The following is a 12,290-nucleotide window of genomic DNA, read 5'->3' on the forward strand; positions in this document are numbered from 1 at the left end:
TCCATGCTGTGGCCAGTCTCGGTCAAAGGTATTTGACCGAAATTAAACATGCTGTTTTCATGGGTTCATATAAAGGAAGAAAAAATGGAGAATTTTTTTTTCGAAAACTCAAAATTGGAACTATGTTGCCCATATGGGAAAAAGTGGCCCATGGGCGAGAATATTTTCTCTGGCTCAAAACTCATGTTTTTGTTTTGGAAATATATAAAGGTGTTTCTAAAAGTATCATGAAACATATTTCAACTCATTTTAACCTAATCCAACTCATTTGGGGCGATATTAAAATATTTCGCTCATGGGTGAGAATATTTTCCTTTGCTCAAAACTCATATTTTTTGTTTTGCAAATGCATAAGGGTGTTTCTAATGGTATCATGACACAAAATTCAACTCATTTTAACTTTATTCAAAGAATATGAAACTTTGTTCTCAACTTAGCTCTCCAAAGGATGAAGAAGCTGCGATCTTTGACCTTGCTAATGGTGAGGGTTTTGCAATGGATAATGGCAAGAGAAATAACTTCAAGTTGAAGAGCGCTGTTAAAACAACAGGAGTTCCGGTGACCTTCACTCTTGCTGCAGATACAGAAGACAAAATGATGGTCAAGTTCAAAGTTGGCCATGGAAATGTAGAGCGAATAGCAGTACCAATCATGCCACTGAGACTGTGGGTTGATGGCATGTGTTCTTTTACCTTGAATGGATACAGTTTCATGGTAAGCTGTTTAATATCGTTGTCACAGGCATCCCTTTCCACAATAAATACCTATATTTTGAGACTTCCCCTATATTTCCCTATGATTTCATTTTCTCCTTACAATTATCCCCACAACGCGTTTTGCGGGCTGTGGTATTAAACTGGACGCTATCAGTCCGTCCTTTCATGTGTCCGTCTGTCTGCCTGTGCAAGATGTCGTATCTGGACCAGATCTTAAGAAACGTACAATATTTCTTCACCAAACTTGGTACATACATAGGTCTGATGGTGAACTGGTGCCTTTCGATAATTTGTGGTTTTCAACAAAAATACTTTTTGAGTTTCCTTGGCAACAACTTTGATTTTGGCTGGAAATGGCGGTAGTTCTCATTTCCGGAGCAGATCTTTAAAACCATACCATATTTCTTCACGTAACTTGCACATAGATAGGTTTATTGGTGAACTGGTGCCTTTGATAGTTTGGGGATTTCAGCAAAAATATTTTTGAAATTCCATGGCAATGACTCTGACTTAGGCTTGAAATGGGGGTAGTCCTCATTTCCGGAGCAAGTCTTGAAAACCAAACCATATTTCTTCATGTAACTTGGCATCAGGTGGTCAGTCTTGAATGCATGTCATAATATTATTAATCGATGGTTATTGGCAGCCATGGTATGGCTTGTAGGTTGCTGAATGTTTATTTCTATTGTAACTTGATTGTTGTTTGTTTGTTGTTTCACGCTGCACTTGGCAATATTCCAGCTATCAAGTCTTGACTAGACAATAGAGTGATTGACATCATGAACATCGATCCACGCAATTGAAATACGATGACATGCATCCACCAAGTCAGCGAGCCTGACCACCCAATCCCGTTAGTTGCCTCTTACAACAAGCATTGTCGCCTTTTACGGCAAGCCTGGGTTGCTAAAGAGATATTGTAGCTTGGATCTTCATGGGTATATTGAAACTTATTATGGAACTGACCAAATAATATCCTGGGGGTGTGGGGGGTATAAGGGGATTTTTTATAACAAGATAGGATATGTTTTCGGTCCTTGCTTGTTTCTGTGGATCACATATTTACGACATGTATTTCACCACATCCAGAATTTCCAGTGAACAAGGATGCTAGCAAACTGAGGATTTTCCACTCTTTAAAGAAACCTTAGAATAATAAGATGACGTCACTATAGTTAAATTCAGTACAAACGTATTTCGCATCACAACGCAACACCCTTTAGTTATTGTTTTGACTTTCCAGCAAGCTAACCTGGAGGTGAAGACAGGCATGAGGCTAGAAGCCCTGGACTTGCTGAACCCTTCACTTGTATGTGTGGCAACTGTTGGTGCGTTCTCTTTGTCAAAGATGTAGAAGACTATTGGTTTCAATTTCTTTTTTATTCGTTCAATGCCATGTTTCAGTAGAAATTCTTGTTCCTTTTTGTAGCAAGTGTTAAAAACACACCTCCCTCCATTCAACCCTCACTAACAGACTGACCTCCTCCATTCAACCCGCACAAACAGACTGACCTCCTCCATTCAACCTCACTAACAGACTGACCTCTCCTCCATTTAACTCTCACAGACAGACCTCCCTCCATTCCACCCTCACTAACAGACTGACCTCCCTCCATTCAACCCTCACAGACTGACCTCCCTCCATTCAACCCTCACAGACTGACATCCCTCCATTCAACCCTCACAGACTGACCTCCCTCCATGCAACACTCACTAACAGACTGACCTCCCTCCATTCAACCCTCACAGACTGACCTCCCTTCATTCAACCCTCACTAACAGACTGACCTCCCTCCATTCAACCCTCACTAACAGACTGACCTCCCTCCATTCAATGCTCACTAACAGACTGACCTTCCTCCATTCAACCCTCACTAACAGACTGACCTCCCTCCATTCAACCCTAACAGACTGACCTCCATTCAACCCTCACAGACTGACCTCCCTCCATTCAACCCTCACAGACTGACCTCCCTCCATTCAACCCTCACTAACAGACTGACCTCCCTCCATTCAACCCTCTTTAACAGACTGACCTTGTGTTCATCCCTTGTGTTCATCCCTTGTGTTCATCCCTTGTGTTCATTCCTTGTGTTCATCCCTTGTGTTCATCCCTTGTGTTCATCCCTTGTGTTCATTTCTCGTGTTCATCCCTTGTGTTCATCCCTTGTGTTCATCCCTTGTGTTCATTCCTTGTGTTCATCCCTTGTGTTCATTTCTCGTGTTCATCCCTTGTGTTCATCCCTTGTGTTCATTCCTTGTGTTCATCCCTTGTGTTCATTTCTCGTGTTCATCCCTTGTGTTCATCCCTTGTGTTCATGCCTTGTGTTCATTCCTTGTGTCCATCCCTTGTGTTCATCCCTTGTGTTCATCCCTTGTGTTCATCCCTTGTGTTCATCCCTCGTGTTCATCCCTTGTGTTCATCCCTTGTGTTCATCCCTTGTGTTCATCCCTCGTGTTCATTCCTTGTGTTCATCCCTTGTGTTCATTCCTTGTGTTCATCCCTTGTGTTCATCCCTTGTGTTTATTCCTTGTGTTCATCCCTTGTGTTCATTCCTTGTGTTCATTCCTTGTGTTAATCCCTTGTGTTCATTCCTTGTGTTCATCCCTTGTGTTCATTCCTTGTGTTCATCCCTTGTGTTCATTCCTTGTGTTCAAACTTGTTCTCATCCCTTGTGTTCATTCCTTGTGTTCATCCCTTGTGTTCATTCCTGGCATTCATTCCTTGTGTTCATTCCTTGTGTTCATCCCTTGTGTTCATTCCTTGTGTTCATCCCTTGTGTTCATTCCTTGTGTTAATCCCTTGTGTTCATTCCTTGTGTTCATCCCTTGTGTTCATTCCTTGTGTTCATCCCTTGTGTTCATTCCTTGTGTTCAAACTTGTTCTCATCCCTTGTGTTCATTCCTTGTGTTCATCCCTTGTGTTCATTCCTGGCATTCATTCCTTGTGTTCATTCCTTGTGTTCATCCCTTGTGTTCATTCCTTGTGTCCATCCCTTGTGTTCAATCCTTGTGTTCATTCCTTGTGTTCATCCCTGTGTTCATTCCTTGTGCTCATTCCTTGTGTTCATCCCTTGTGTTCATCCCTTGTGTTCATTCCTTGTGTTCATCCCTTGAGTTCATTCCTTGTGTTCATTCCTTGTGTTCATTCCTTGTGTTCATTCCTTGGGTTCATCCCTTGTGTTCATTCCTTGTGTTCATCCCTTGTGTTCATCCCTTGTGTTCATCCCTTGTGTTCATCCCTAGTGTTCATCCCTTGTGTTCATTCCTAGTGTTCATCCCTTGTGTTCATTCCTTGTGTTCATCCTTTGTGTTCATCCCTAGTGTTCATTCTCAGTGTTAATTCCTAGTGTTTATTTTTTGTGTTTATTGCAATGACAATTGCATGAAACGTTATCTTTGCAGACTATGGTTTACTATTACTGTTTTTCAGAATCGCAAACACATTCAATAGATACATCTTGAACTAAGCTAAAACAGAAGGAGGGGGTAGAGATATGTTTGTATGAGTAAAAACACATTCTAGTTTGTATTCATTTCTTGTGTTCATTCCTGGTATTCAATTTTTGGTTTTACTTCTTTATGTTTATTTCTTATGCCCTTTCTCAGTGTTTCCTTCCTAGTGTTTATTTCTCGCGTTTATTGTCTCTGTGATGTGCTTTTACATATTTCTATGTTCCTGTACAGCGGAAATTGCAGAAGATGGTCAATTGCTAATCCATTTTGATGGCTGGACATCCAAGTACGATTATTGGACACAACCAGATGTGAAGAATCTTCACCCACTTGGGTACATGGCGGCCGTCGGACGCAGCAACAAGCAGTACTCCCCGAAACTGCAGGCTCCTAAAAGTAGGTCATTCACAATGTCACAGCTTCATCACGACTGTCTGTAAGTAATATATTAGGGAACACATTAGAGTATTTCTTCCAAATGACGAAGGGATTCTTTTGGCACTTGGCATGACAATGTCAAAGGTCAAGGTCACGAAATAGAAAAATCTCACCATCATATTTGATTGCACTTTCTTAAAATCTTCAGACATTTATAATTTTCTGAATATTATTTTCGTAAAAAAAAACAGAGTTGAAAGATAAATTTCGTTGCTGACAGCCTGAAATGTTTATAAACGACAGATATAAGTTTCCAGAATTTAATTCCCAATAATTAAGGGTGCATATAACACAATTGGGATTGTTCACTAGCCAATATATCAGCAAATATTGGTCAAAATACGTCTAAGATCAATGTCGGCATTCAGATTTGTGTACAACCTGTGTACTATGGTATTGTCAGTTTCTGAATCATGTACATCTGCAACTTGAAAGTTAATATTTTCGTGTACATTTACCAATTCTTTCATCAAACGTCCAAGTCAGAATGACAAGATCTGATTGGTTCACGTGATCTTGATAAAATATGATGTATCCCACCTTGGATGGGAATAAATTTCTCAGGGAATAAATCCCTTATACCCCCCCGTGAGCAATTCAGGCTCCACGAGGATTTCTGAAAGACAGAATAATTCTCTTATACCCTGCTTGCAAGCAAAGAGCTGAACGCTTTTTCCGAGTAGATGGCATAGCACAAGTTAAATCTAACAGCTCAATCTAACAGCTGTTTTCTATCAATTTTGATTTTGGTTGAATTATTTTACAGTGTCATTTTAAAATATGTCAGCTCGTGGTATAAAACCTAATGTGGGATGCGTTTCAGCCAATCTTCCCCTCATGATCTTGCTACAACTTACTGTTTCCCAAATATAACATTTGTTACCTTATGTTTCGAGGTTTGTCAGCACCATACCTGTGCTCATTGGTTTCACTGAAGTATTAAACGTCTAAAACATGCATCACTTCTGGCTTTCCTCCCACATTGGGCTGACTTATTATGATATAACTGAAATCCTTTTCAAAGTTGTGTTAAACACAAGTCACACATTCACTCACTGTTAAACTCACGTGATACGTCCCAATGCTGCACGGACTTGGCGTAACTTCATGTACCAGTGTTACGTCATGTGTGTATATTGCAGACTATGGCCGCCAGTTCGACTGGGCACAGTACCTACAGGAAGAGGACACAGATCCTGTTCCCTGGGATTTCTTCTCTGATGTAAGTTGTAAAATACTGTAAATCTTGAAATTAATGTGAGTGTGAATTCAATGCGATTAAATGCGAGTGGTCTTTGTTTGCATTTATGAAACTTCGCATTTATGTTTCCAAAATGACTATTAACAGCAAGACGACCTCACTGCACACTTTGGATAGTGGAATACAAACTTGAATATAATCAGAAACACAGTTTATTGAGCAGCTATTGTAAATCCATAACAAGTCATAACAAGCGCCACAATTCGCTGTGCAGAGTTGCATCCCTTGGACATGCCAGAAACCTATGATTGTGGGTTTGAATCCCGGTTCGCCCCGATTCTGTTTCTAGGTTTGTCAGCATCATACCCGTGCTCGTGGGTTTCACCCAAGTGGTTAATGTCTAAGACCTGCATCACTTCGGGCTTTCCTCCCTAATCAAGCAGACACACTGTGATATAACTGAAATACTGTTTAAAGCAGCATTAAACCCAACTCACTCACTCATAGTGACCTCATTTCACTTATGTTTCTATGTGCAACTGTCACACTCGGGTAGCCTAGTGGTTAAAGTGTTCGCTTGTCACGCCGAAGACCCGGGTTCGATTCCCGACATGGGTACAATGTGTGAAGCCCATTTCTGGTGTCCCCCACCGTGATATTGCTGGAATATTGCTAAAAGCGTCATAAAACCATACTCATTCACTCACTCACTCACTCACGCTTCCACATCTTCCCTGGGGTTCCAGCTCCAGAAGGGCCCACATCACCAGATGAGGTGATGAGATGTTGTCAAAGTATCAAATATTTCACTGAAGGGTCTCCCTGTTTTTATTTTCAGATACAGAAAGAAGGCACGCCCCCAGACGAGACGTTGAGATGTCTCAACATGGCCCCCACGCAGACAACATCTAGCGGGCCAAGGCATCTCCGCTGCCAGAGTATGAAAAACAGAGGCTCAGGTAAATCATTGAACCAAGGGCAGACAATCTGAGTTTTTGTTTTACACATTTTCGTACTCTAATATGGAATGCACCCTCAATGGGAGTGAGTATTGTTTTACGCCACTGTTAGCAATATTCCAGCAATATCATTGCGTAGGACACTATATTTTCAAAAAACATTGCTTGAGAACCAGTTCTTTTATTTTTTAAGCCTCAAAGAGCGTCAGATGATGATTCCCTTGTCATTCTGTTTTCAAACTGGTAGCTTGGTTTTCACTTGTAGTCATCGAGCAGGATGTGAGGACAACGCTGAGGGACCCCCCACCGGACCTGCGGGAGGATCTGAGTGAGTTCCTGACTCGCAATCAGCGTCTCTTCTGTGTCCTGCCCAAGTCTCTCAACATCAACTTTATCCGCTACCCATCGCTGTCGGCCATTGCCAACCACATGCAGCAGAACATCCACTTCCTGTGTCACCCGGACAGTAAGTTATGGGGCATTATGGGAGTTTATGAAACACAGCGAGCATTAGAGAGGCACTGGAAGGGGAGGGGGTAAGTAAGGGATGGTGTGAAGGAGCAGGGATGGTGTGAAGGAGCAGGGATGGTGTGAAGGAGCAGGGATGGGGTAAGGGAGCTGGGAGGGGTGAGGGAGCAGGGAGGGGGAGAGGGAGCAGGGAGGGGGTGAAGGAGCAGGGATGGTGTGAAGGAGCAGGGATGGGGTAAGGGAGCTGGGAGGGGTGAGGGAGCTGGGAGGGATGAGGGAGCAGGGAGGGGGAGATGGAGCAGGGAGGGGGTGAAGGAGCAGGGAGGGATGAGGGAGCAGGGAGGGGGAGAGGGAGCAGGGAGGGGGTGAAGGAGCAGGGAGGGGGTGAAGGAGCTGGGAGGGATGAGGGAGCAGGGAGGGGTGAGGGAGCAGGGAGGGATGAGGGAGCAGGGAGGGGGAGAGGGAGCAGGGAGGGGGTGAAGGAGCAGGGATGGTGTGAAGGAGCAGGGATGGGGTAAGGGAGCTGGGAGGGGTGAGGGAGCTGGGAGGGATGAGGGAGCAGGGAGGGGGAGATGGAGCAGGGAGGGGGTGAAGGAGCAGGGAGGGATGAGGGAGCAGGGAGGGGGAGAGGGAGCAGGGAGGGGGTGAAGGAGCAGGGAGGGGGTGAAGGAGCTGGGAGGGATGAGGGAGCAGGGAGGGGGAGAGGGAGCAGGGAGGGGGTGAAGGAGCAGGGAGGGGGTGAAGGAGCAGGGATGGGGTAAGGGAGCTGGGAGGGGTGAGGGAGCTGGGAGGGATGAGGGAGCAGGGAGGGGGAGATGCAGCAGGGAGGGGGTGAAGGAGCAGGGAGGGGGTGAAGGAGCTGGGAGGGATGAGGGAGCAGGGAGGGGGAGAGGGAGCAGGGAGGGGGTGAAGGAGCAGGGAGGGGGTGAAGGAGCAGGGATGGTGTGAAGGAGCAGGGAGGGGGTGAAGGAGCAGGGATGGTGTGAAGGAGCAGGGATGGTGTGAAGGAGCAGGGAGGGGGTGAAGGAGCAGGGAGGGGGTGAAGGAGCTGGGAGGGATGAGGGAGCAGGGAGGGGGAGAGGGAGCAGGGATGGTGTGAAGGAGCAGGGATGGGGTAAGGGAGCTGGGAGGGGTGAGGGAGCTGGGAGGGATGAGGGAGCAGGGAGGGGGAGATGAAGCATGGGGGATGGTCAAGCAGGGAGTGGTTGTAAGAGGTTTTGAGCATAACAGATTACTGAATTAGTTGACAAGAACTGACTTGATGAACCTCCTGTTTCAGAGTTTGATGTGCACATGGTGGACCACCCTGGAATTGCCTTCCCCACTCTGGCCGGCTATGCAGAGATGGAGACAGTGCTGATACTCACCTACCTGGCCTTGCTGCTGCAGGAGGTGGGACTCACTCACTCACTCACTCACACACACACGCACACACAAATTCAAATGCACACATGCTCACGCTCACACTCACAAACCAACCTCACACCTCACTCACTCACTGACTTGTCCCTACATCCACCCACCCATCCACCCATTTACTGGCTCACTCGCACACACGCACACGCACACACACACCTCACAGATTCACACACACACACACACACACACACACACACACACACACACACACACACACACACACACACACACACACACACACACACACACACACACACACACACACACTCGCATCCAGACCGCCTCACAAACTCACTCACTCACTCTCCCCGAATCCCTTGTTTCAGCACACACTGCCAGGAAAGCTGACAACGATGTTCCCGGAGGCAGACAAGATTGACCAGGACCAAGAGAAGATGGAGATCGCCTTCACCCGGCTGATGCGGCTGTATTTCAAAATGCTGTGGTTTCTCAGCGGGAGACACATCCTCAAGCAGTCCAAAAAGTTACAGCGGATAAAGGCTTTCACTGGAGATCGTTTGGTGGGTATGAAAAACAGCATTATAAATAGATAACCATTGACATCTGGAGTGAATAAGTGAGGGTTTTTTTCCCCAACACTTTAGCAATATTCCAGCAATAACATTTCAGTGGGGTGACACCAGAAATGCTTCACACATTGTACACATGTGGGGCTTTCACCACTAGACTACCCCACAACCCTTGACAGCTAATTATAAAAATGATCATAATGATCATAATAATAATGATCATAATAATAAGAATGATGATGATGATGATGATGATGATGATGATGATGATGATGAACCCAAGAAGACACCACATGTGTTACATGTGCTTCAGGATCGAAGCCCGAGTAAATCTCAGAAGCCAAGCTGCCAATCTCATTAAAATCAGATCTAAGTTCTCTCTGCCGCAAAACAAAGATCTGAGGACATCCCGTTATGGGTCACGTCCGAACGACCTTTCGCGAACTTTGACCGACCACTGAAACGAATAACAAGAAGTCGATATCAGCCACTGAGAAAGCAGCTTTCTCGAGCTTTACGGCACTCGTTTCAACCTGGCGACTTCCATTTCATACTACGCTTGAAAAATATATTGACACAGTTCTCGATTAAAATTTTGAAAACTGAACAAACGAACAATCCGGAATGTCTCATATATGGTTGAGATTGTATGGCAGTGCTTCCCACGTACTGCGCATCGCCTCCTCCGTTCAAATGTTTATCCCACGGAAGCGAGAGACAGACGATAATTTTGACGGAATCAGTTTTACGGGCCGTAACTGTAGTTCAGAATACCCTGTGTTAACGTTTTCGAGGTTGCATGATTAGAAAACACATTCCGACTGTCACTTTCATGATCTGGTAAGAGATGCTTTCATTGGTCGGATGAAAGGTCATTCCGACGTGACCTGTAATGGGATGTCCTCAGATCTTTGTTTAGCGATAGCGAGAACTAAGGTCTGATTTTAATGAGATTGCCAAGCTGCCAAGACACGTGTCAGCACCATACCCGTGCTCGTGGGTTTCATCAAAATGGTAAATGTCGGGCTTTCCTCCCACATAAAGCTGAATCACCGTGATGAAACGGGAATACTGTTCAAAGCAACATTGGGGCAGTGGTTAGCCTAGTGGTTAAAGCGTTCACAACAAAGACCTGGGTTCAATTCCTGTGAATCCCATTTCTGTTGCCCCACTGTGATAATGCTGGAATATTGCTAAAACTATACTCACTCAAATCAATGTTAAACCCAACTCACTTACTCTTTAGAGGCGACTAACAAGATTGGATGGTCAGTCTTGCTGACTTGTTTGATGCATGTCATCGTATACAAATCTCGCAGATCAATGCTCATGATGTCAATAACTGGATTGTCTGTTCCAGACTCGATTATTTACAGACTGCCGTCATATAGCTGGAATATTGCTGAGTGTGGCATTAAACAACAAACAAACAAACAAACACACCTTGTTTGTTCTTGATCTAAATGAGTGTCTTGGGTTGTTTCAGATTCTGGAGTCTAACGAAGCTATTGCTGTGAACACACTTCTAACGACTGCCCGGACGATGGACTCTTTCAACACTGTTGTCAGCGGTCAGGGCAACCCAGAACATGTACAGTGCAAACCCCATGAGCTGGCCATGGCGCCTTTATCCGAAGTTTCCCATATTGACCTGGACTCATTTGACAACTATCACCATCTTATCTTCAGACTCGATCTACGAAACAACCAACTCAAGGAGCTGCCCGAGGATCTGTTCACAAGGTTCTTCAATCTCACTCACCTCAACTTGGCTCGGAACCAGTTAATGACCTTGCCCTTGTTTGCCAAATGTGATCAGTTGACATCGATTGATGTAAGCTACAACAAACTAGCTGCATTACCTGCTGACTTATCTCAGGTCAAGGACAAACTCGTCTTCTTGAACATATCCCACAATCCCCTGTACACACTTCCTGCGGTGGTTCAGCTGTGTAAGAATCTCGTGGAACTCCATGCCGACAACGTTGGTAAAGTGCCGAGTATGGAAGCAATATGTACCATTATGCCTGCATTGGAGAAGCTGTCCTTGAACTACAATGTCATTGAAAAGTTGCCGTCTGCTTTACCGTCACAGCTGAAAGTGCTAGGTTTGGCTGGAATACCAATCATTGAACCGCTGGCGTCATCCAAAGCAACGTACACCTACACTTCCTTTGAAACATTTGTCAGTGAGAACACATTCCTGTCAAAAATGTCTGAACAGGTAAAGAGCTTGTTTTGTCAAAAATATCTGATACATTTAAATACTTGACTAATATACATAATCATATCAGGTAATGTCTATTTGAAATGTCTGAAATGTAATGAATTGGCGAATGTTGTCTTTCAAGGTTTCCGAAATGTATATACTGTATATAGTGTATACTGAACAAAAATTGTTAGGGATCATGAAATAGATGTATATATAACAAATCTCATTAAAATCAGATGTGAGTTCTGGCTGCCACTAAACAAAGATCTGAGGACATCCCATTACGGGTTACGTCAGGACGACCTTTCGCGCACTTTGACCGACTACTGAAATGACTAACAAGAAGTCGACATCAGCCAATTAGAAAGCAGCTTTCTCGAGCTTTACGGCACTCGTTTCTACCTGGCGACTTCCATTTCATACTACGCTTGAAAAATATGTTGACACAGTTATCGATTAAAATTTTGAAAACTGAACAAACGAACATTCTGTAATGTCTTATATATGGTTGAGATTGTATGGCAGGGCTTCCCACGTACTGTGCAACGCCTCCTCCGTTCAAATGTTTATCCAACGGAAGCGAGAGATAGACGATCCTTTTGCCGGAATCAGTCGTACGGTGCGTAACTGTCGTTCGGAATCCCCCGTCTTAACGTTTTCAAGGCTGCATGATTTGAAAACACATTCCGACTGTCACTTTCATGATCTAGTAAGTGACACTTCGATTGGTCATATGAAAGGTCGTTCTGACGTGACCCGTAATGGGATGTCCTCAGAACTTTGTTTAGCGATAGCGAGAACAAGGATCTGATTTTAATGGGATTGGACAGGAACCTATGATCATGGTTTTAATGCCAGATTTGCTCTGGTTGTTTCCAGGTTTGAAAGCAC

At 44.5% G+C, this 12,290-nt stretch overlaps 1 protein-coding gene across 1 annotated transcript in view; it reads left to right on the top strand.

Moving 5' to 3' along the window:
• The window catches only part of LOC124116403, a 91,944-nt gene that overhangs the window by 36,083 nt on the left and 43,571 nt on the right, over positions 1-12,290 (top strand). Inside the window, exons 21-29 of the mRNA XM_048385193.1 lie at positions 438-714; positions 1,960-2,044; positions 4,404-4,568; positions 5,753-5,832; positions 6,650-6,770; positions 7,036-7,236; positions 8,518-8,630; positions 8,984-9,178; positions 10,674-11,411. Of these exons, the coding sequence (XP_048241150.1) occupies positions 438-714; positions 1,960-2,044; positions 4,404-4,568; positions 5,753-5,832; positions 6,650-6,770; positions 7,036-7,236; positions 8,518-8,630; positions 8,984-9,178; positions 10,674-11,411 (1,975 nt within the window). The remainder of the gene's footprint in view (positions 1-437; positions 715-1,959; positions 2,045-4,403; positions 4,569-5,752; positions 5,833-6,649; positions 6,771-7,035; positions 7,237-8,517; positions 8,631-8,983; positions 9,179-10,673; positions 11,412-12,290) is intronic.

The sequence above is a fragment of the Haliotis rufescens genome, unplaced genomic scaffold (genome assembly GCF_023055435.1).
Source record: "Haliotis rufescens isolate VD_foot unplaced genomic scaffold, xgHalRufe1.0.p SCAF_55, whole genome shotgun sequence".
Lineage (NCBI taxonomy): Eukaryota > Metazoa > Mollusca > Gastropoda > Lepetellida > Haliotidae > Haliotis > Haliotis rufescens.